Source organism: Telopea speciosissima, chromosome 8, assembly GCF_018873765.1.
Source record: "Telopea speciosissima isolate NSW1024214 ecotype Mountain lineage chromosome 8, Tspe_v1, whole genome shotgun sequence".
In the NCBI taxonomy this organism is placed as follows: domain Eukaryota; kingdom Viridiplantae; phylum Streptophyta; class Magnoliopsida; order Proteales; family Proteaceae; genus Telopea; species Telopea speciosissima.
This window is the reverse complement of record NC_057923.1, coordinates 16,976,298-16,998,815: the sequence shown is the minus strand read 5'-3', so window position 1 is coordinate 16,998,815 and position 22,518 is coordinate 16,976,298. Positions and strand designations below refer to the sequence as shown.

Below are 22,518 nucleotides of genomic sequence, written 5' to 3'. Positions count from 1 at the left end.
TCATGGTGTGTTCATGAAAGAAGGGGAATCCCCTGCAGGCTGGTATGAATTCTGAGTTGGAGAAGAAGGCTGAGATGAAGTATAATAACGCTGTTGACCAGAGCGGCGTGATCGATCAGAATTATTGTAATGACCACGATAATTCAAAGAACTTTGAGAATGATTCTGATCAAAACCAGCAGATCTCCCATCAGAAAATTGCCTACGGCCTTGAGAAGAGTAATATTGAGAGCGACGGTTGCCACGATAATGAGACCGAGATCGATCAGAACCAGTAGCAGCAGCATTAGCAGTCAAAATAGGTGCAGTAGCAATCGCGGCTGTGCTAGAAAGGTAGAACTCTTGGCTGAGTAAGAGACCAGAAAGATCAAGAAACGTAACAGAATCAGTGCGTAGAGGAACTGATGTCGCAAAATCTTTATATTCATCGCCTAGGCCGCGAAGAACAGCAAGAATCAAATCTTCATTGGCCACCGGATTATCAGTTGCTGCCAGCGCATCTGCAATAGATCGAGCTTCAAGCAAAAATTTAGATATGGTGGAAGTGCCTTTTGAAAGACGAAGCAAGCGATCCTTTAGATCCATGATTCTGGATCTAGAAGTTGGGGCAAAAACTCGAGCAAGTGTTTGCCAAGCCTCAGCAGTAGTGCGAGCAATGATGATATGAGGTAGTGTTTCCTCCGAGAGAGAGGAAATAAGCCAACTCAGGATAAGCTAGTCTTGGCGATCCCAGAGATCAAGTGCAGGAACTGAGACGACCGAGCCAGAAGAGAGCTCAGGCGACAAAGAAGCTGGTCTCAGGAAAGTGCCGTTGACATAACCAAGAAGGTTATGGCCTCTCAATAATGGTAGAAACTGAGCTTTCCAGAGCAAGTAATTGGTGGAAGTGAGTTTTAATGGCAGTGTAGGCGAAACATTGACGGAAATTGGCTGAGACATCGAAGAAGAACGCCAAGAAACAGAGATGTAGACCCAAGAAAACGAAAAACAGAGCCAAGAAAGCAGAGATTCAAAGCTCTGTCAAGAAAGTTCAAGAAAGAAGAAGCAAAGAGAAGAAAACGTGAAAAGACTAGATCAAGAATGGCGTGAAGGAGAAGCTGTCAGACCCAAGGATCGAAAAAAAAAGAATTCGTGAGAATATGAAAGCTGATGATACCATGTAGAAACTGACGATTTTCATTAATTGATAATGCAACAAGATACAATATATATAGAGAGAATACATCTCATAACTGACAGACTCCATGTGTTACAATCTCATTGAACCTATGTAACTAACTGTGGGTCTGTACTAGAGTCATCTCCTTTACAGGTTCGTTGTCACACAGTGTCACATGTCACTCCTCAAAGTGACCATCCCTGTGCTGCCGCATGCTCTCTGTGCATTGCGCACCCTCTCTTTCTCTGTATCTCTCGGCGTTTGCTGGCCATACCACCATCCACATGTACCCTTTAAGGGAGCCACACCCCGAAAGCTTAAGACGACAATTCCATTTTGTCAATTCAATGACCAATTTACCCCCCCAATTTTTGTTTGCTCTTTAAGTATTTTAGTTAGGCATCGATATCAATATCCTTTTATTTCTAAAAAGTTTGTCTAACCAATTTTAATACACCCCATGATTCCTTCTAGCAAATTTCCATGTGCATTTTATGTTTAGATGTAGTTTATAATAAAAGGATTCACATGTATTAATAATGAAAGACGAGAGAGAATAAGTGAGATAGCTTAGATATATGTTGCCACACATAAATATCTGACAGTAAACTATGCAGGGTTCTTGATGATCAAATTTGATACACACACAAATGTGTACCCGCATTTGTGTCTAGAATCTTGATTCTCATAAACACATAATACGACAACCATGTCAACAAAGAGCCTACTCCGTCCCTAATTGCGAATACTTTGATATCATATCTTAAAATTAAGAGATTAGTATAGCAAGAATTAGTCCAGTCATGGATTCAAATATCGGTATTGAGTTTTGTATTGATATCAGCGATTTGTATCAGTTGTACTGAGTCAAATTGGATAGTTTCCATCTCAATTTCAATAAAAAAAATGGTTTTCTTTTTTGTATTGAGTTTCCCTCCACCCATGGTGAATGGGATCGCGGGAGAGGGCGGGAAAGGGTATCAGGAGGGTATTTTGGAACATACCCTAAAACCCTAGGAGGGGTTTGTGAACCCTAAGATGGTGGGTAAACCGTCCTCTATGAGTGGAGGGAAACTTAGTCCTTCCTTTTTTGAACAATTTTACCTTCAGTAAGAATTATTCCACAAATATCAGATGGAGTAGGTATCGATATTGGGCACAGTTGAGATATGGATCGACCGATACACCCGATCCAATACTTAAAATTGAAACCATGAATCTAGTAAGGATAAAATTGAATTGAGTTTTAAAAATCATTTGAAATCCATTAGGTTAGTTTAACCCAATAATGCTTGCATGGGAATACCCTTAATCAGTTCAGTACCTATGTTTGTTAGAATATAACTCTTTTGTTGTTTCTAACTCTATTGGGTGTTCATACGTAATAATAACCATCCTTGTTTTTAATAGAGAATTGGGTTCCTTCACCTGGCTCCCATGGGACTCCCATGTGTCTTTGGCTTTTGATTTTTAGCTTAGTTTGTGGTTTCGACCGCGCTTTGTCCTGCAGGCCATGTGCACACCCCTGCAGTGGTCCGGAGTGATTCATTCTTCTTATCGTCAAAAATCTTTTGATCTTTCCTTCCTTTGCTACTAAAGCTATTTATTCTCCTGCATCAAAAGCTCTTTGCTACTAACATGAAGTTGAACCAGATGAACATATTTATATAATCTTTCACAAGTGATATTAAGGGGGGCAAGCAACCGCTAGCTCGGTTGGTTGGTGGCATTGCAAGTTGGTGCATGCCCCCCCAGGAGGTCAAGGGATCGATTCTCCTAGATTGCATATTGTGCCAAAAAAGGCACATTTCTCCCTCTCCCCCCTTAGTTGTAGATTGTGGGCTTGTCTTACCCTTCCCCTTAGCTTGTAGTTGGCCTATGGGCCCTTGAGTAGGATAGACCAAAAAATATTAAGGGGGACTACACCTTGAAATAGGTATTTCAAGGACTTAGCTTTATTTTGGAATCAAAGCAATTTTGTAATAGCCAACACTTAACGTTTCTTTTGGTTGTCTTTGATTCCCAAACAGTGTTGGTTCCTTAGGGGTTGGGGGGCAATTTCAAGGTGGTCCCTAAAGAAACCTTACAAGTCTGAACTGTCGATTAAATCCCCTTAAAAACTGCTTTTAACATAATTATAGGCTGCCTACCCTATGGACCCTTATCTCAATTAGCACCTCCTCATCTTGTATAGCTCTTGGTGCAATATAGAATTGTTCCCCCCAGGAGGTCAAGGGATCGATTCTCCTGGATTGCATATTGTGCCAAAAAAGGCACCTTTCTCCCCTCCCCCCTCCCCCCTCCCCCCTTAGTTGTAGATTGTGGGCTTGTCTTAGCCTTCCCCTTACCTTGTAGTTGGCCTATGGGCCCTTGAGTAGGATAGACCAAAAAATATTAAGGGGGATCACACCTTGAAATAGGTATTTCAAGGACTTCGCTTTATTGTGGAATCAAAGCAATTTTGTAATAGCCAACACTTAACGTTTCTTTTGGTTGTCTTTGATTCCCAAACAGTGCTGGTTCCTTAGGGGTTGGGGGGCAATTTCAAGGTGGTCCCTAAAGAAACCTTACAAGTCTGAACTGTCGATTAAATCCCCTTAAAAACTGCTTTTAACATAATTATAGGTTGCCTACCCTATGGACCCTTATCTCAATTAGCACCGCCTCATCTTGTATAGCTCTTGGTGCAATATAGAATTGTTCTTCAGTTGTAGTCTATAGAGACTAGGCCGATTGATCTAATTCTTTTAAGGGAAAGAGAACGCTACCTGGACGCGTGGGGTATGCCCCTGCACCTAGACACGGGGTTGGGCGAAATGTCCGCCGTGGCCCCGGGAAATTCTGCCTTTCAATGGGGTGTGGCATTCATTTCGCCCGCCCCTATGTCTAGGCACAAAGGTAGCGCACCGCACACACCTAGGTAGCATTCTTTCTCCCTTTTTTAAAAACCCTGACCATCCAGTAGTCGTTCTATTACTGAGATGTTACAAACTAGGGTTGCAACATGGTTAGGTTGGGTTGGGCTTTGTAAAACTCCAGACCCACCCTGAGTCTCCTCATCTGGGCCCCTGCTTTGTCCGACCCTTATTCAAGGTCTTAAAAATCCAACCCTGATCCATCGTCAAGGCTGGGCTAGGCTAACCCTGATGGGCCTGACCATGGGGAAGGGGAAAGGAGATGCAGGAGTTGGGTTCTTTCTTGATTCCATTATTCTCCTCTTCTTCGTTTTTTGTTCTTGCTCAGTTGTTATTGTTTTCTCTTCAAGTGTTGGGAATATTGTTCATAATTCCAAGGTAGCATCACCATTCCAATGGCTAATAGACATCCAATAAAAGTTGGATAAGAATCAAACTTTAATACTTATGGTTTTTATTTCACTAGGAGATTACTTAGCCATGACCGATTGATGTTGATATTTACTATGTGCAACATATAAGGCAAAATGGATATAAAAAGATTGAATCTTTAGTATTCCCAACTGTGTTTTGTCATATCTTGATTGAAGTTTTCTATGATGTATCTAGTAATGAAATCTTAAAAGAAGAAGAAGCAGGGTTGGGTTGGGCTGGGCTCAACCCTGGCCCTGACTCAGGGTCAGAATTCCCATCCTTGACCTGCCCTCAAGGCCAGGGTATCGTAGCCCACGCCCTATTCGGGCCTAGGGCGGGCATGGGTCAACATGGGCACCCCTATTACAAACCCTCCCTCCCCCCCCCCCACAAAAAAAAGGGGAGGATTTCCTACAAGGGCAGCGTAAGAAGGAATCTGCACATTACAACCAATGAGAGAGGTTCGGAAATGGTTGCATCCACATGGTCGAGGAGAGAGCGATACGTCCATGTGGATCTCACAATATATAATGTGAGGAGGGTATAAAGGAATCTGTACAAGGGCAATGTAGCAATCTTTCTCCCCTAATTTTTTTGCTGTTATTATTACTAAGATCAAAACTGTATTTTATGCCACATAGACTTAGGATTACTGCTTTTGTAGTCTTCTTTCAATGTCAACATCCATTTTGGAAGGAGTAGTGAATGAAAGGCATACTAGCCCTCTCAACTCCCCCAATTTGTAAACTGATAATAATAGAAATTCTAGGACTAGGACAATCTATTGGATGTGGCAGTTGAACTATCATTTCTTCTAGGCGTCAAACACCATGATCGTATTATCAATGTCAATTAGATTGTCATGGTTAATCCTTATCGGCCTCCCTTGTCAGTTGCCATATTCATGGTGGATAGATGAATCATAGTTGGAAAATTAAGTTTTCTCACTCAACTCACCCTCCTTAAAACTTGGTGCCTTAGGCAAGTCAAACTTGGTTAGGGCGATTCATGTTTTTCTTAATTTCTTTGAGAGGAAATGATTGCTTCCGGGGGAGCGAAGGGTGTACTAGCAGCTCCCGCTCTCTATCTCTCCCCTCAAGACATAAAATGATTTCTCTGCCCTGAGGAGAGAGATAGAGAACGGGAGGTGCTAGGACACCCTACGCTCTTGTGCAGGAAACTACTCGCTTAATATGGAAACCGATTTAGGTAGATTACATAATCATGATTGTAAAATTTTCCTTTTTTTATGATCTCCCTTCCCTTCTCTCTAACCAAACATAGCCTTAGGTTTTTGTGCATGGGTGATAAAAACAACAACATGAGGTTGGTGTATTGGCTAAGCTTCTTGAAAGTTTCAGGGTACCTATTCGGGATCTCAATTCGTTTCTGAGAGATGCAACAATGTCTCCACAAACCAGTTTGAGTAAGATGAAGGTAGGGAGAGGGGAGAATGACCGGATTCGGTGAATATCATGTGAAATGTATAAACCATTGACTTGGGCAAACTCAGACTTAGTCAATAATTTTTACACTGCTCGAGTCTATGTAACTCTCGACCATTTTAAGTTTAATCATTTTTTACTCGACTTTAGTGGCTCGCCCAAAAAAACAATCTGATTTTTCTAACTTGAGTGAACAATAATGTTATAAGGTCTAATGATGAAAATGTTATTGTTCCACTGTAGATGAAGATATAAAAAGATTAGGGAGTGAGATAAGCACACCGCTCGTGTGCAGTAAACTATCAAGCGACACCGATGGGAGAGTGGGATGGGATATCATACAAGTCATTTCAAAGAGGGAAAGAGAGAGGACACAACAGGCAGGGGACACTAACTGCCGGTACACCAATGATGTGGCCAACCTTTTCTCGAAAGGTTAAAAGGAGAAGAAGATCTTTGGTCTTTTATCGTTAGAGATGAGCACTATGGATTCTCAAATCACGACGTCGCTTACTTAAGGGGCTGATTGGTAACATTCTCAATCCGGGGAGACAACCCCTGTAAGTTTATTTATTTTTAGGTAAATTGCATGACACCCCTGTAAGTTTTCTCATACTCAACTCACCTTCTCTTAGTTTTAAATTCACTTATGCATCCCTTAATTAGAGAAATATATTACAAGTTAATCCACACCGTTATTTTTATGCAATTAAGTGACGAAGGCAACAAGTTAACCTTTTTTAAATTTCTATATTATCCTTGGCCATGGGTAGAGTTACTATTTTACCCTTAAGTGATGATGTAACCAAGTTAATTTTGTTTAAATACCCAAACTACCCTCAAATATGGGTAAACTTACTATTTTACTCTTTATCAAAAAACCCAAAAATCAAGTGTAATGAAGGAATGACCTTCTCCAGCACCAGCACCAGCACCAGCACCGGAGCCAACATCATCTCCTTCTCCATCTCCGCCAGCCTGCATCTTCAATATTCGTCTGACCTGGACCTGCTACATCAATCTCCAACCGACCTGCTGCTTTAATCTCCCCAACTTATAACTGCCTCGTCATCCTCTCCACCTTTTTCTGCTTCTTATGGTTTTAGGGTTTTCTGAACAAACCTGTGACTTTGACCATCTGTTGTGAATAGAAGACATTTTCGAGAAAGTTGGGAACTGCAGTAGTATGATATGACATGAGAGAAGATAAACCCAGTACAAAAACAACACTTCACTGCTAATCTCAACCAAATACAAACAACCTCTTCCTCCTGCTTATATCTCTCTTTTTGAATCCACTTACATAGTAAATCCCTGAGAATCGGTGCCAACATAATCACAACCATGTGATAATATCGATATATTTGGGGTTTTCTTATCCCTCAGAAAATTTTTTCTCTCTCTGTCTCTCAATTTGGAATCTTAAGTTTCTAATTCAAGGAAAAAAGGAATATTTTTTCACTCTTTGGATAATGAAAAGTGCAAAGGAAAATTTGTTTTTCACTATAGCATAGAACATCGATCGGTATCGTGGTTACAAATTTGCAAACCATGTGTGATGATTACTTGGATCAAATTATATCTCATTTCATCAAAGTATGAGAATCGGGTACTACAAGATTTTCCTTAAAACAGCCCTAGAAAGTCATGCTCAAAAAATGAATCTCAAAAGTCCTTGGTACTCCTAGGCTTGAACAGAGCTGAAGATTAGACATGATGGATTCAACGATTTGAAATATTTTGTTGTATTTCACTATTTAGTGGAAAATGGGTTGTTTTCGTGCTTCGATTCCAAGGAGGAATAGCATCTGAATCTGAGAAAAGAGGGCGATGACAAGAAGGAAGCCCAACCAACAGTGAACTCCACTGTTTCTCGATTGGTTTCTAGTGAAATTTTAATCTCCAAGTAGTTGATCTGATCTCGATCTTCGCCGATAACTAAAGCAGCAGGTCGATCGGATTCTTGAGTTGCAGGTCATGCGAAGATTGAAAGTTAGGTCAATTTTTTGGAGCTTTTTGATATAATGGTAAAACAGTAAGTTTACTCTAATCCAAGGGTAGTTTGGGCATGAAAACTGAATTTCAAGTCAACACTTGAAATTGTAAGCGTAATGAAGTCTATGTAAGCAGAATGGGTGGCGGTGGCGGTGGTGGTGGTGGTGATTTGGAGTATAATTGGAAATTGATATCTTAAATATAATTTACAAGTTTTGGGTATCTAAAGTGCATTTTTTACAAATGTTGGATACCTCAATTGCCATTGTTTATTTTATTTTGATTGAGGTTAAAATTGTCTTTTCAAATTTTGAATTATTTGAAGTTAACACTATTATTATAGAGGAGTCTACCAAAAAAAAAAAAAAAAAAGTTATTATAGAGGAGGATGGATGTGAATTTTAAACTAAGAGGAGGTGAATTGAGTAAGGAGAAACTTACAGGGTGTCATGTAATTTACCCTTTATTTTTTATCTCATAAACAATGTCTATTATATCCAACGGTCAATGAACGAGTAAAATCCACGTGGCAGAAAACTAGCCATTGCGTTCCTAGCCTTACCAACGAGGTCGTGCAAAAATCATTTTTACCTCCAAAAAAAGAAAAATTCCCCTCCGCCGGCCGCTGCAAAATCATTTGAGGCGCTACCGTATCAGTTTCTTTTTAAAAAATTAGGTCGATTGAAGTCTTTTGGTAGCTTTAATCCTCTGGTTGGATCATGGAAGACGACGACGATGCTCCACCACTTGCAGTTCAGATTGACGTAATCAACGAAACGAACTCATTGGAATCATCTGAGACCTCCGAGAATCGAAGAATAGACAGTGAATGTTCAGTCGGTGTAACCATTATTACCGGTTATCTTGGAGCGGGAAAATCAACTGTAAGTTCATCTCCTGATCGGCCACCTTCAAATTCAAGATGTCCCCCTCGATTTTTATGTAATTCATATGTACTTACTGACAATTCAAATAGGAAAAAGGTGGAAGTAGTATAGCTTAAAGTTTCCCTTTTTCTTCTTGATCTTTACTTGCATTGTTTATCGCATTCGAGTCCGTTGAGTAAACTGTTTATCATGTCGGGGGATGAATCAACTTACAGTTGGATTGGTGATATGTCAGCTTGTTAATTTCATCTTGAATGCTCAACATGGTAAGAAGATTGCTGTAATATTGAATGAGTTTGGTGAGGAGATTGGAGTCGAGCGGGCAATGATAAATGATGGAGAAGGTGGTGCTCTCGTTGAGGAATGGGTGGAGCTAGCAAATGGCTGCATTTGTTGCACCGTTAAGCATAGTTTGGTTCAAGCCTTAGAACAACTCGTACAAAGGAAGGATAGGTAATCTTTTTTAATCTGTTAAATGGTTGTTACTCACTTAATCCGGGTCTTTATTTTAAGTATCTTAATTTGATTAATTACATAACCACAACAGAAACTCGCTGAGCCATACAGAAACTACATGGAAAGTGATCAAGTAGTTGGTTACCATATCACATTGGTGAAATGTTAATTAGAAAAAATGGATTGATACATCCAAATGTCCAATATCTGTTCTCCATCACTTCATAGCTTGCATGACCAACTACAATGGTTTATTAAGCTGTCAGATGGACACTCGTGCTGTCCTATTTTACTTGTCCTTAATGATTTCTCAAATAACCCGTAATACTTGCTTTTTATCAACAACCTATACAGTGTCAATTTCTTCTCCTATGGTCCTACCAAAATAAATTTGAAGTGGCCCTCATAGAATGTGCATACCCAGTTGTTTTTGAGTTTATCTTTTCAATGTTATGGTTGACAGGGGAAGCTATTGCCTATGAAGTGCATGTTACATTTTGTACACATTTTGTAGATTATGATCAGCAACCAAACACCTTCAGGAATCCACCAAAACAACAGCAAACTACCAGCACAACTTAAAGGTCAAATAGATGGATGAGTTGAAAAAAGAAAAAAAAATTCCAGAAGAGGAGGAAGTAAGAAAAAGATAAGAGGGATATGACCAATGATTTTTACCAAAGCCTAGGTTAGCATCTTACAATCAAAACAAGGCATCTCACTAGGCTCCATCGCATCTCACAGCTATTGGCATAAAATTAGAAATTTCATTCTATTTTTGACTTGTTCTAAATGCTTACAGGCTACCCTTTGTAGAGTGGTTGGGATGGTTCTAAACTCTCATTGTGACTTTTTCCTACACTCTTTGACCATTCAATGAACTGCACATTTTCAAAGACTTACACAACCATTAATGAACTTTATTGACTGAAATAATATCTTCTAAGACTTTAGAATTATAACTAAGTGGACAATGCATCTCAAATTCTGCACACATTCATTAATCACTTTTGACCCTTCTTTGACTACAACTTGGACTGGATTAATTAGGACTGGTTTGGGTGAACCAGAAAACACCCAGACCTATTTGGCCTGGCCTGAACCAACTGAACCTGGTTCAGTTGAACCAGAACTTGTTCATTCAAGGAACCATAGGCTAAGGTAGAGGCCTGGTTCCTCCCTTCCTGCAATGGTAGAACTTATCTACATCAATTACTATGGATGAAGACTGCTAGAGTCACATATATGTATTGCATTTTTGTTATTCATTTCCTTACATCTTACATGTCAACATATTCTCAGCTTGTGTAATGGATGATAAGGGTTTTTCTGGTGCTCTCATATAGTTAGTATGTCATCTCTTGTTGGCTATTGCTAGGTTTTCCAATATAGCTTATGCTTTTGATGTTAATTGTTTTGGTGTCAACAGACTTGATCACATCTTACTAGAGACCACAGGATTGGCAAATCCTGCCCCTCTTGCATCTGTTCTTTGGTTAGATGATCAACTAGAATCAGCTGTCAAACTCGATTCTATTATAACTGTGCGTTTCCTTCTACCATGATTGATTTATTTCTGTCGCCATTGGATGCTTCCTCTGTTGGATATGTGATTTTATTTTATTAATTTTCAACGACGTTATTCTTGGTAAGAATACAGGTTAGATGAAAAAATTCTGATGTTTTAGATCTCTTGTTCATGCTAATATGTGGCTTTCATGCAAAGGAGTGAAGTGGAATATGCCCTTCCTACAAAGGTTGCCTTAACAACTATGCTTCAAAATGCTACATTGTAGAATGTAACCAACCCAACCCTTCAATTCTAGCATCAAATGTGTTCTCTTTAATTTCTTATGCAACAAAGTTGAAGATTTTGAGAGATTTTGTGATGTAAAGTTAATGTAAGAACCAATTCCCAAATAGACAAGTAGGAACTGATTACATAGTAAAATCATTTTTTTAATCAACACCAGTAGGTTACAACATATAAATCAGCAATAAAAATAATAGTAACACCTAACAGCAAGGTGTTTCAACACTAGGACTCTTGAGAATCTGAAACACTACTTAAGGATGCGATCTAACCACCAAAGAAACCAACAGTACTTGATGTAGATTCATCACCGAAATAAGCTTGTTTTTTTAGGAATAAGTCTAGGGTTGGGTTCTATATATGTTGGGCCTTTGATCCCATGGGTTTTGTATGTAATAAGTCACTTTTATGGACCTAAAGTATTGGTAATAGGGTTGCATACGGGATTAGTTGTTTTAGTTTCATACTTAGTTTTATTTTGGTGTTTTTGTTCATAAATTAAACCGGTGTTTTAGGAGTTCTCTTTTAAGTATTTAGTGGGGCTAGACTAGGACTTTGTTTTGAGTCTTTCAGTTTCCTAGTCAGTTTAAGTTACCCAATAGGTTAAGGATTGGGTTAGGCATTTCCTTTTTAGTGTAGGAGTCTATTTTTGAGTCTTTTTTATAAGGATGTTAGGGGGGCAAGTACTGAACACGAATTGTGATATTAATGAAAAGCTTTTGCTGCTCTTCTTCTCCATTGAAGATTTTTGTCTTGTGTTTGATCAAGGCTAGTGGGATCGGTATTTGATCCGATTGACACCTTGTGGTGGGAAGTCCGGGTGGTTTGTTGGTGAGATTGGTGTTTGATCCAATTGACACCTTGCGATGTGAAGCTTGGTTGGTTCCTTTGAAGATTTACTTTCAAGTTCTGATTTTTATTCAAGTTTTTACAGTCAATCAAGCTGCACATCCAAGGAAACACTGCAACAACAGTGAGTTTGATTCATCCCCATCCCCAACAATTCTTCTTCCAATCCTCTCACAGCCCAAACCCTAGGATTCCCCTTTTTGTTTTCAATTTTCCTAATACCTAAATTCTGCCCAGACCAAACCAGCCAGCCAAATCACACCAAACTTTGATCGAATTTTCCTCTCATACTAGGGAAAACTCAATCCAAGTTGCTCCCTCATCTGACCATCATAAACCCTAAAAATCCATGTTTTCCTCTTTCCAAAAACCTGAAACCCTAACCCTAATTGAACCAAAAAACACTTATTTTGACCTATTCGAACTACCCTATTCATGTCAGATCCTGGTTATTGGCTTCTAGTTGGTCTTCTACCAATCTAGGACTACATTAGTTCTCATCTCAGGTCTATCACATGACATTGAACAAACAAAATTTACTGGAAACAAGTTAATAACAGAATTAGTAACTTAGTAAACATTATGGGACTGAGACCCCCCTTCGAGTGTAGGTCACTTAGGGATGGACCACCCTTTCAAAAACCTCAGGCCAAACTAATGGTTGAATATGAAAGAATTCCAGAATTAGAAAGTAACTCAGAATTAGTAACAAAGCAACCTCAGATGGGGATGGTCTTCCAGTCTAGAGTAGATCTTCTAGATTGAAATAAGTCCTCAAAATCCTAGCCTATTCTGATTGCTGGATGATGAAATATGTTGGAGTTCCCAAATTAGAAAGAAAGCTTCAAAATAGTAACTCACTGAGACCAGCTTATTCATCCATCAGATGGAGCAGCAATTACCATTGAAGGAAGGCCTTTGGAAGAGTTTCACTCTGTCAAAAGAAAGTCTGAATCTGGTGGTTGGATCTGTACTGTATTGGGCTTGAAGTTCGCTGCAGGAATCACCAACTCAATGTAACCGCAGGGTCTGATCTTTAATCTCCAAGTAGTACTCAATAGTGTAACAGCAGGGCAGTCTTCTCAGTGATTAACATTAACTCCAGCAGTATCCTCGGAGCTTCAAATGCTTCTCATAATCTCAGGAGTTGGTTATATCACAGAACAATGAAATAGAAAGTAGAAGGAATCGACTGATAGAAAAAGATGGGAAGAAGGGAGAAAGGGATATGAGCAAGGCCTCTCACCTATGACCTATGGCCTTGGTCTGTCTCTTGCAGACCTAGGTATCTCACCGTTGGCATCTCACAACATAAAGCAAAAGCTTCTCTTCTTTGTTTTTTTGGAAAAAAAAAGCCTGAAATCGTGGCCTTTGTCCAGCCATTCTCTGTATTAAATAACAAAGCTGTTGGTTTTGGGAATTGTGACTTGTGTCTACGAGACACCAGCCCACCTTTATTTATATTAATGAGATATGATGTACAAAGACAATAGAGCTCCTAGGGCAACACCAAGTAAACCCTAAGGACAATTCCACCCTTATATCCTATATACAACAAAAGCATCTATTACAAGATTGGAAACTTTTAAAATAGAAACTACTCCTGTTTTAAGATCTGTCTTCTAGAAATATTACAAATTAGAAACTAGAGCAGTGTTTGGTATGCATTTTTGGAATGCATTCTAGGCGGATTTTGCTTTCTTTGGCGATAAAACCCACAAGATCTTCTAAAAAGCATTCCCACACAAGGCAAATATTGGTCCTACCACTGTTCACGTGAACAGTGTCACATGAACAGTATTCTTCCCAAATTCTGTTTTGGTCCTTCTCTTCTTCATGCTTTGATGTACATCAATGGTGCTGCACTAGTAATGAGGATTATCTGTTCTAATTATACCAATCCAGGTTGATCTGCATGCTAAACTCAGTTCAGTGGCCACTGATTCCGATATAGATTAGGCCATCTGAATAAGGATCAGCCAATGTTTAAAGGGAAAATTACAAGATTAGGCAGTCTTAGGTTTTCCATTACCAAGCTATCCACTCAATGAATCAGTTCACAAGAATACCCAATATTGGGTTTGGCTTTACAAAACTATCAAATACTGTGTTCTTCCTACTTTTCTTGCCAGTTTTACTCTTACTTCCCTCCACCTACCCTTCTCCGGTCACCATGTCTGCAACCTCTCCTGCCCACCCCTGCAATCTGAGCCTCCCCTGCCCCTCTTCGTGTCACCTCACCTCCACCCCACAGCCTCCATGCGCTCTGCCCATCCCCACCCTCCCTTGCTCCCGCGCAAGGGTTGTTCACCCTGATCGAAACGCTATCGATCTACTCCTGGGATTCAAAGGTGGTTCTGGTCATGGCCGCCTTTATCGGCACCTACGGTGGGTTCATCAGAACCCCCTTGGAGATGCTGAGGGCCGCTGCACTCACTCCGCGCCCAGCTGCTGCAGTCACTCAACACCAGTCCCACATGCATACATCTTAATGCAAAACTCGACTTCAAACCAGGGACACCAGTGGGAGATCGATTGCAGCAGGATCAATACAATAAAAAGAACAAAGTTAAATAACTAAAACTCTTTTATTGCTATTTTCTGTTTACATATGAAGGACAACATAAATGGATAAGAAAAAAAAGAAGAAAGGGATATAGAAGAGGGGGGGTGGATAGGATCAGCGATCTTAGCCCACCATTCTCTCACCCATGGTATCTCAGTGTTGCTGCATCTCACAGCTTCATCAATAGCTCTTTTCTCTTCAATCCTGTCTCTTTTGTGTTCAGCCGCATACTTGTTTATAATAGCCCAATTACAAAGCAACCCAATCCTAAATCTAAGTAAGAAACTAATTAATAAAACCTATAAAATAGAAACAAGACACTAACTAGGATTCCTAACAGAACTAGGATTCCTAATTAGGATTGCAACTCAAATAAGGAACTAAATAAGTGTCTAATAATAAAAATAACACCAAAAATCAACTCCTCTAAGCCAGCAGTCAATATCAGCCCCAAAATCACAGTTCATGTGAACAGTGTGGCGAGGTACTGTTCACATGAACAGTATTTTTTTTTGGGGGGTTCTTCATGCTTCGATCTACATCACACCGGCCTCTTACCTTGCAGCCGCTGCGTGCACTCGCTCCGCCCTGCCGCTGCAAGCCGAGCCCGCTACACATCACGTGCACCCTACCGCTGCAACCACTGCCCAACACCCTGGAATCCCTCCTGCCCCACCGCCTATTCTTCTTCTTCTGCAACCACACCCAACCCCCTGCAATCGGTCCCACCCTCATGGCCTCAACCCATTCCTAAATCTCAACTCCCAGGCGGTCTTTAGGAAGCCCAACTTCCTGGGTTTCTCCGCCCTTCTTCTCTCTATATTTTGTACTACTACCTCTCCATTGCTCTGCTCACAAATTTCCTTAAGTCTGTTTATCTGTCTTCAATCCCAATTCCAAAAATTAAAAAAAACACAAATCAGATTTAGACGGAGAAGGAAGAGAGATCAAGGAAGGAGTGGATCTCTGCAACAAAGCAATGTCTTCAAACTCGAGATGGTGGATGCCATAGGAAACTCAAATAGGGCTGCAAGACCTTCCAAACTCATATTGATGGACCTCCTTTCTGCAGTTGATGGCAATGCTACCCTGCAGTGACAGTGATGCTATGAGCAGAGTCGAAGGAGGGGCTGTGCAGCGGTGAGGGATTGAAACAGGGGTGTGCAAATGCTGGGGCGGGTGGTATAGATGGGTTGAGAGGCGGGGCGATGAGTTGCGCTATTTTGTTCTCAGGGACGATGATGAATGTGTGGTGGTGCTTGCAATGATTGGTGTGGGTTGGGGCCAGTGTGCAGGGGCAGCTTCACAAAGGCTTGTACGGTGAGTGTGTAGGGGCTAGGCTTACCGGTGTTGATTTAGGGGTGGTCAGGGAGGTTGTGAGGGCTTCAGAGGTTGGGGGAAAGGGTGGGCATGCTGATCGGAGAAGGTAAGGTTTAGGGGTAAAACTGTCAAAAATGCTTCATGTTCAGAGATGAATACTGTATTGGTTATTTTTGTAAACCCAAACATTAGGTGGGTAGTTTGGTAATGAGAAACCCACTATTATCTAGTCTTGTAATTTTTCCATATTTAAATCCTCGATAAGTAACTTTTTATGTTTAGATGGTGTAGCTCAAATGGATGCATTTTTCGTGGTTTATTTATCATTTTTTTCCTGGCATCTTTTTACTAAATTTGCTATACTATCTTCTTATTTGTAATTCTCCTATCCAAATAGGTCGTGGATGCAAAAAACCTTCGACTGCAGCTCAATAAACATAGTGGTTCATCTTCATTTCCCGAGGCATTTCTTCAAATAGCATTTGCGGTAATTATCTTGTGTTTTATTCCCTCATGTAGGTGATGTAGATGTATGCCATGAATTACTTTTACTGATTACCCTGACTCTGTATCTTTTAGTCCATTCTTGTCTTCATTCTAACTGTTATGCTTGTATATTTATACCAGTTGATTTTATTGACATGATGGATGCGGGTAATGGAGTTGTTAATAAGTTTGGTGTTCCATGTAGGATATGGTAATTCTTAATAAGGTTGATCTGGTCTCTCCTGAGGATTCCAAATCGACGAGTGCAGATGTTATAGAAGAACTCGAAAAGGAGATCCATGAGATTAATTCTCTTGCAAATATCATCCGTTCTGTCCGGTGTGAGGTTGACTTGTCAAAGATATTGGACTGCCGGGCCTATGATGCCGTGGTTAGTTGAAAATATTTTTCAGTCATGTATGGGTACCTTTTCTACTTTGATTGGCATTTCATTTGCTTAGTTGGACACAGTTTTCCTTAACAGCATGGTGCTCACTTGGAAGCTCTGTTGAAAGACAACCAGTCTGCATCTACCATGAATCTTCATAACAGTGGGGTGCGGACCTTGTGCATTTCTGAGCAGCGTAAGGTTAATCTTGATAAGGTATGTGCACTTTTGTCTAGAAAGCTATTGATCATGGTGCTTCTAACAGGTACAGATGCAGGCTTCAATTTATTTAGATTCTTTTTATTTCATTCAGGTGGACTTACAAGCTTAACTCCGAAAATCACTCATTGTGTTAGTTTTGTTCTATTCATGAGATTACTAATTTGAGGCTAAGCTAGATTTCTTTGTTTTGCTTGGGAATCTGCTGCTTGATATTGTGATGTAAATCGAAGCATAAAGAAGAAAAGGACCAAAAACACAGTTCACGTGGTTACTTTTCATATGAACAGTGTTGTGAGGCCTAATATTGACAGCTGGCTTGGATGAGATGCTGCCAATATTTTTTAGAATATTATATATTAATTTTTATTTCAGTAGTTTATATTTTCTTGCATATTTATTGAGCCAATAGCTAGAGTTTCTATTTTTATGTTGGTTTCTTTTTTTTCAATTTTATTGGCAGCCAAGCACCCCCCCACGCTATTGAGAGTTGCTAATTTTGTAATGACTATGTTAAGCATTATAAATAAAGAGAATGGGCTCTCAGTGCCCACAATCTGAGTTTGAAAAGGAAAAAAGGAGTTGTTTTACTACCATGTTGCTGTGAGAGACAGTTGCTCTGGGAGAGAGTGTGGTAAGAGGCCATTAGTGAGAGACGAAAATACGGTGAGAGGCCATGAGTGAGAGACCCATCCCTATCCCTTCTTTCCTCTATTTTCTGTGATCCGACCTATTTCTGAGAAGCATTCGAAGGCCTGTTGCAACCGCTGAAAGTTACTGTTGGACAGCCTATTGATCCTCACTGTAAGATAGGTAAACAGTGCCCTAGCTCTACATTATATTGGTTATGGTCCTATCTTGGTATGTGCCTTCTTTCTCACTTCTTTCAATTGTTTGGACCAAAATTTTCTAACTCCTAATATTGCCAATCCAGTGGGGTAACACACTTACACAACTAGCATGATCAACATATGGACTCTTTCTCTCTCTCTCTCTCTCATTTTAATCATCATACAAGTTCACTTATGAGGTTTCCTGAATGCAATTTGATTTTTAGAGTTAGCATAAAATCTCTGAAGTTGGTGTTATCTCCATTGCAAACTTAAGAAGTTCTAGTAGCCTAAGATGCTCATGTTTTTAGTTAATTTTACTAATAAATATAGGGCTAATTACTATCACTCCTTTATACTTACCCTATATCTACTCAGACTCCCCTATCCCAATTTTTGTTCTTCTGATTCCCCCAAAGAAACAAACTTCTACCTATATTAATTCACTTATCCCCATTGAAACCATGCAACTTGTGATTTCGACCCTTGGTTACGTCTCGGTTTCAGACCGAAATATCTTGGTCGAAAACTGTCAGTTTCGACCGAGTTCTCGAACCATGATAACAACTAACCTAACCATGTGATCACCTTCAACTGCAATTGAAAAAATTATATGGAAAATGGAATGTACTTGGCTGTCAAAATACTGGCATAAGTTGATGGTTGGATATGCAGTTCCTGGGTTTTGAAGCTCTCAGCAAGAAACACTAGGGAAGTTGAACTGCAGGTCATGTTCTTGTCTTCCCAAGCCAGCAACTAATGAAACAGCAATAGGGCACTCTTCTAAGGATCAAACAAATATCCCAGCAGCAGCAACAGTCTTCGAATATGTCTCAGAAGTTGAGTATAACACAGAACACGAAATAGAAACTAAATCAGTCGATTGATATAAGAAGAGGAAGAAAAAGATAGAACAGTCACTCACAGACTATGCATCTCACTGGGTTTTGGTCAAAACCAGCATAATCATCTTTCATTAAAAACTATGGGGAGGACTCCTTAAAGTCTAGTATATATAAATTGGCAATAGCCATGTCTAAGGAAGAAACAGAATTAGAAAGTCCCTTGCAACGCCAATTGGAATTTGTACAGCAAGAAAACTCAATATCAACTAAATATCCTAGCTTTTAACATAAAGTAGAAAGTACTAAAAACAAAACATTAGAAATCTCAGCTATAGAACCCCATGATCTGGTTTGCAGTGAACCGGAAAACACCCAGCCGCATGGCTGGCCCAGCCCAAAGCTGGTTGGCCTAAAGGCCCATGAACTTGCTCCACTTAATTAGTGTCATGGATCTGGCCCCTTGGTTTCTGGGGCTATATTTCTGGCTCAGGAACCTGTCTACATCAGGTTTCCCTTCTGCGATATGCTGATCTGGTGCCTTAGAATTCAAGTCAGGGGGATGCATATATACTAAGGAAGTTAAAATGGACCTGCTATCAGGATGGATGTTGATTCTGCTGGAGTTTGATGGGGCTTACCGTTACCAGATAGGGGTTGAATTAGAAGCTCGTAGAGATGGAACTGAGCAGGGTAGTTACAGATAGACCAACAACTTAGATAGTTTGATTATGTTGCTTACTTGCTTTTTAGCTTTTTTGCTCTCTTTTCCTTTTCTTTTCTTTTTGAAAGGCTAGTTAAGATACTTCTGATGACAATATTTCCTCTATAAATCAGTTTGTTGACCCTATGGTATGCAATATTCATGTATCTGATTTCAATTTCATTCTCCAGTTCCGTTCATGGCTTGAAGAGATTCTCTGGGAGAAGAAGTATAACATGGATGTCTATCGCTGTAAAGGGGTTTTAAGTGTCCAAAATTCAGATCAACTGCATACATTACAGGTCAGATTTGGTCATAGATACCATTTAATTCTTTTCTATTAGAAATATTTTGCAATGGATGAATCATTTCGAAAGATATTGTTGTACTGTTTTCATGGGCTTAAAATCTAATTATTGTGCTTTTGGTGTTCTACATTCTGACTCTCATACCTCAATATTTTTTTTTCCTCTTCTGAGTCTTACACCTCAATATTCTGTCTCCCTCTAGAGTGTTGCATTTGTGGTATTTGATGATTAGAGTATATTAAGGACTAGAATATAAACCCTTCAAGAGAGCATGGGTGTTATGTACCCAATGGGTCCACTCTAGTGTATGGGCGCTAGATTGGGCCAGCCTAGTATTTAATAGTTAAAGGGCTTGATTTAACACGTTCCATTAGCTCTAGAGCTTTTGGTATATCAGTCAAGTACCTAACATTTGGTATCAGAGCCAGGCACCATGTCACGGGTTCGAGTCACGAAAAGGGCTACTCGGAATGGAGTGAAAGCCGTCAAGAAAGGGCTACTTGCTGCCATGCAAAATCCCTGGAGCAGAGTGGAGCCGCTTGGAAAGGGCTACCTACTGCCTGAGTGAAAGCTGCCTAGAGTGAGAGCCGCCGAGGATGACAGCTGCGAAATGTGGTGGTCTATTATGTGTCTAATGAGGCCCACTCTAGTGTATAGGTGCTAGATTGGGCCAGCCTAGTATGGGATAGGTTAAAGGGTTTGATTTAACGCGTTCCATCTGCTCTAGAGCTTTTGGCGTATCGGTCAAGTACATAACAATGAGATGTAAAAAAACATAACAGTGCTTAGAACTAGCTCAAGTTATACGCATCTCTTTTCCTCATATATAAGCACCCATGTCTTGTTAACTCGGCACAGCATGAAACATGCCTTATATTTGTCTTGGCAGATCAGGCGCATGCAACCATTTGTTGGGTTGTGGAGGGGAAAGGATTGTTGGGCACTCCCCATGCCAATGTTTGTTCAAGTCCTGGTGTTTGGGTTTCAGGGTCGTAGGGAATAAAAAACTAGGTACTTCAATGCGTGGACAAGATATTGTTGCTACCTTCCTTGCCCAATCGTTTGAGATGAAGGATATAAAGTAGATCCTGCCTTGTGATCTATGTATTAGCTGCTTTTGTGAAGATTCTCTGTGCGACCATCCCTCATATTCTGCATCTTTTGGCCATTTTGCATCATAATAAAGTGAAAAAGCAGTTGCTCGATTGATTTTTGTGTTTCAGCATGGTAACCTGAAACTTAATTTGGTCATATAGGAAGTCATTAACTTTCTAATATTCAATGCAGATCCAGTGAGATACTTGAACTGGCATCCAGTCCACCAACATGAAAGGGTAGTTCATCTTGTGGAGATAATTGACTTCATGGGTAGTCTGTTGAGTTCTCCTGTTTGCTCAAGGTCCCTTGAGTTCTAACTTGAATTTAATGTTGTCTAATTCACATTCTTAAGTCTCTTAATCTACTTAATTTTCAAAATAGTTAATCATTGCTGCTTTTTAATGAAATATGTGCTTTAGCAGATATAGTCCATACATTCTGCACCATAAAGCACTATTACCCAGTTAAATGCATCTATTTACATCTTTCTCACTGAAGAATTTAGGATTGGACAAAAGTTCTAGTTGAACTAAATCTTCATGCTTATCACAAAGAGGCAAATCATGTAGAAGAAAGAATCAAACAACACCCTAGTTAAAAAGCTAATCCTGCCAGTATGAAAGTTCTGAGGAAAGCTCCTTGTAGTTACACTTGCATCACTCAGTAATAATGGACTTTAAACAGATGCTGAAGTAGTAGCCCAAATCCCATTTTACCATCAAAGAATCCATAGACTTGAGTTGACCCTCCTAACATACCCTGAAACTTATTTAAACATTGTAAAATTTTAGGACTCATCCTATGCCAAAATGATAATTGAAACCAAGTCGTCTCAATTATTAAGTCAAACAACTATGGAACAGCAAACCATCTTCTGACACTAGCAAAAAGGAAGACCTTTTCTAACTCAAAATTTAACTTCTGAACCAAAGCAAGCAAACCTTCTGTGTTTAAAACCCAGTCCTATGTCAATTCAAAGTTAAAACCAAATGAACTTTGTTTGCCTTGAAAAGTAAATATAATCTGAATAGGTAGTAATTTTCTTTCTTGGAAATTTTTTTTTGGATAATTGTGTGTCAGGGAAATTTTAATATATTGAATGTACTGGCAGGCTGTAAGGGAGATATATGAGATTGTTCCAGCTCGCAAATGGCAGCAGGGAGAGAATCAGATGACCAAGATTGTGTTTATAGGAAAAGCTCTAATCCTGGATACCATTTTTGTTTGTTTCTGTCCATATTAATCCTCCTAAATACACACTTTTTATGCTGATGTTCTTGATCTTTTATGGGCTGCAGGTCAAAATTTAGATGAAGATATTCTCAGGGACAGCTTCATAGCTAGTAATTCATCAACGTGATAGTTGGTTTCAACTACAACCAAGTTATAGCTGAGGTGTTTGCTGATCAAATGTTGTATGGAACCCGAATTAATGCTAATTTCAATTAAAATTCAGGTCTTCTGTAGCTCTCCAATTTCCCCTCGGGTGCTCTGTTATCCTTTTAATTAGGAGTTAATATCGAGTCAGGCTGCACAGAACCAGATTCGATCCAACCGGAGCTTGTGGCTGGTCAGGTTTTAACCTAAAAAATTTGGAGCCAACAACAAATGTGTTCAAGTGGTTGCTAAAACGTACAGGAGAAGAATCGGCTGTTTAATAGTCCTCATACGAACAGTGTGCACCTTCATGAATTTAAAACTCTTCTTCTGTTCCCAACTATCAAACCAATCTGTCCAAAATTTGACTTGTCAACTATTTTTTGATGCTTCATAATGCCATGTAAGCAAAATAAGTTTGAATATGGGTTTTCTCAAGACTTAAACC

General features: G+C 39.7%; 2 protein-coding genes and 1 long non-coding RNA gene across 5 annotated transcripts; 1 reads left to right on the top strand and 2 right to left on the bottom strand.

Moving 5' to 3' along the window:
* On the bottom strand, nucleotides 1-585 carry LOC122672089. The gene has a single exon (XM_043869590.1). The coding sequence runs from the start codon at nucleotides 583-585 to the stop codon at nucleotides 1-3; it is 585 nt and encodes a 194-aa protein (XP_043725525.1).
* A 3,897-nt stretch (nucleotides 586-4,482) lies between these two features.
* On the bottom strand, nucleotides 4,483-21,407 carry LOC122638236. Its single transcript, XR_006329388.1, has 3 exons — nucleotides 21,281-21,407; nucleotides 19,294-19,299; nucleotides 4,483-4,510 (listed from the first exon to the last, which is right to left on the bottom strand). It is a non-coding gene; the product is annotated as an uncharacterized LOC122638236 (long non-coding RNA).
* Nucleotides 8,521-22,159, top strand: LOC122638235 (COBW domain-containing protein 1). Of its 3 annotated transcripts, XM_043831101.1 has the most exons (9): nucleotides 8,521-8,812; nucleotides 9,051-9,268; nucleotides 10,701-10,815; nucleotides 16,217-16,306; nucleotides 16,511-16,696; nucleotides 16,790-16,909; nucleotides 19,479-19,589; nucleotides 21,805-21,886; nucleotides 21,992-22,159. In XM_043831101.1, the coding sequence occupies exons 1-9, from the start codon at nucleotides 8,648-8,650 to the stop codon at nucleotides 22,051-22,053; spliced, it is 1,149 nt and encodes a 382-aa protein (XP_043687036.1). In that variant the 5' UTR covers nucleotides 8,521-8,647; the 3' UTR covers nucleotides 22,054-22,159. The 3 variants fall into 3 exon arrangements, with proteins under 3 accessions (XP_043687036.1, XP_043687038.1, XP_043687037.1); XM_043831103.1 differs by lacking the exon at nucleotides 16,217-16,306; XM_043831102.1 differs by lacking the exons at nucleotides 21,805-21,886; nucleotides 21,992-22,159 and adding an exon at nucleotides 20,485-20,798.
* The last annotated feature ends 359 nt before the right edge of the window (nucleotides 22,160-22,518 follow it).

Excerpts from the sequence above, each read along its gene's own strand:
- LOC122672089 (XM_043869590.1), bottom strand. The coding sequence starts at position 585 with ATGGATCTAAAGGATCGCTTGCTTCGTCTTTCAAAAGGCACTTCCACC.
- LOC122638235 (XM_043831101.1), top strand. The coding sequence starts at position 8,648 with ATGGAAGACGACGACGATGCTCCACCACTTGCAGTTCAGATTGACGTA. Across the intron at positions 8,813-9,050 it reads TTGGAGCGGGAAAATCAACT|CTTGTTAATTTCATCTTGAA; the intron begins GTAAGTTCATCT and ends GTGATATGTCAG. Across the intron at positions 16,910-19,478 it reads GTAAGGTTAATCTTGATAAG|TTCCGTTCATGGCTTGAAGA; the intron begins GTATGTGCACTT and ends TTCATTCTCCAG.